At 56.4% G+C, this 1,455-nt stretch overlaps 1 protein-coding gene across 1 annotated transcript, besides 2 other annotated features; it reads right to left on the minus strand.

Moving 5' to 3' along the window:
* The first annotated feature begins 17 nt into the window (after nucleotides 1-17).
* Nucleotides 18-42: a microsatellite.
* A 530-nt stretch (nucleotides 43-572) lies between these two features.
* Nucleotides 573-607: a sequence feature (A-rich).
* Nucleotides 608-686: 79 nt separating this feature from the next.
* Nucleotides 687-1,250, minus strand: TraAM80_03471 (kinetoplast DNA-associated protein; the record flags this gene model as incomplete). Its single annotated transcript, XM_029380441.1, has 1 exon — nucleotides 687-1,250. The coding sequence occupies one exon, from the start codon at nucleotides 1,248-1,250 to the stop codon at nucleotides 687-689; it is 564 nt and encodes a 187-aa protein (XP_029239773.1).
* Nucleotides 1,251-1,455: the final 205 nt, after the last annotated feature.

The following is a 1,455-nucleotide window of genomic DNA, read 5'->3' on the forward strand; positions in this document are numbered from 1 at the left end:
CGACGAGAACGCCGGCGGTGTGTGTGTGTGTGTGTGTGTGTGGGAGAGAAAGCGAGAGGGTAGCTGGAAGAGGGAGAAAGAGACCGTAGGAGGTAGCGCCTTTTGGTGGGGACGTCGTGGACCGCACGCCGCCGCCAGGGACGCGTGCTGGCAGCTGCACGAGGAAACACGCGAGGGCGGAGAACTGAGGGAACTCCCCACCCCCCAACCGACACAGAAACAAGCAAAGGTGATTAAAACAATACGTGCAGGCACAAGGCGGCCGCGGTGTCCCACACGACCGGAGACAACTTACCGCATCTCCTCACAACCGGTGTTCGTGTTTCTTTCTTGCTTTTTTCGTACTTTTATGTTATTTATTTGCAGGCTGCATGAATGCGTGCGTGCGCACAGAGCGGCCTCGCTCCCTGCCTCCGCAGCGGCACGGCACAAAGCTCACCCCCCCCCTCCTACACACACACACGGGCAGATGCAATGCCAGAGAGGCACAGTTCTATGGTGTCACTGTAATAAAAGTAAAAACAGGCAACGCGTCAAACCCCCACACAATACACACGAGCAGAAGCCAAGTAAAAAACAAAAAAAAACAAGGACATACACATAAACAGACATAATACAATATTTCCCCTCTCCTTCTCTTTCTCTCTCGCTCCTGCTCGCCCTCGCACCGCGTATATATACACGTATCACTTTCGGAACACAAAGCGGGCTTTGAGGCTCTTCTTGAGGACCTCCATAACCTCACGGATGTTATTCGCCTTGACGCCGTTCACCTCCTCGAGGAACCACACCGGCCGCGACTGGTACCGCTGCACGAAGGGATGCAGCCGCCGTGGGTCGGTGAAACTGAACATCGGCATCGAGCCAATCGCCAAGGTTTTGAGAGTCCAGTCAAAGCGCAGACCAATGTCCCACGCGTCGTCGGCGCTGCGCCGCTGCGCCACCAGCTCATCGTCGTCAAACCGCTCGATTGTCACTCCGCCGCTAGGAAATGTCAGAGCATCCGCAAGGAGTGCCTCCTGCGAGGGGACAACCGCAGTGGCATCGCTCGCCAACGTCGATCCAGGAGCTTGCATGCTCACGAGCGGGACATCCACAGCGCCTTGAGCGGCCGCAGCTGCAACAACAGTCTCGCCTGCAGCAGACTTCATTCGACGCATTTCAGCCTGCTTGCGATAGCGTTCTATCTTTTTCTTTGCCAACTTCTGCCGCTTTTTCGAGCTCAGTTTGACATCCTCTGCTTCAACCATTGGCCTCTTGCACACCGCCTCCTCCTCTGCAACCCTCTTGCGCTCAGCTTCTTCCTCTGCAGCCCTCCTTCGTTCAGCCTCTTCCTCTGCAGCCCTCTTGTGCTCAGCTTCTTCCTCTGCAGCCCTCTTGCGCTCAGCTTCTTCCTCTGCAACCCTCTTGCGCTCAGCTTCCTCTGCAACCCTCTTGCGCTCAGCTTCTTCCTCT

The sequence above is a fragment of the Trypanosoma rangeli genome (assembly GCF_003719475.1).
Source record: "Trypanosoma rangeli strain AM80 chromosome Unknown Tra_15.4_contig_00090, whole genome shotgun sequence".
NCBI classification, from domain to species: Eukaryota; Euglenozoa; class Kinetoplastea; order Trypanosomatida; family Trypanosomatidae; genus Trypanosoma; species Trypanosoma rangeli.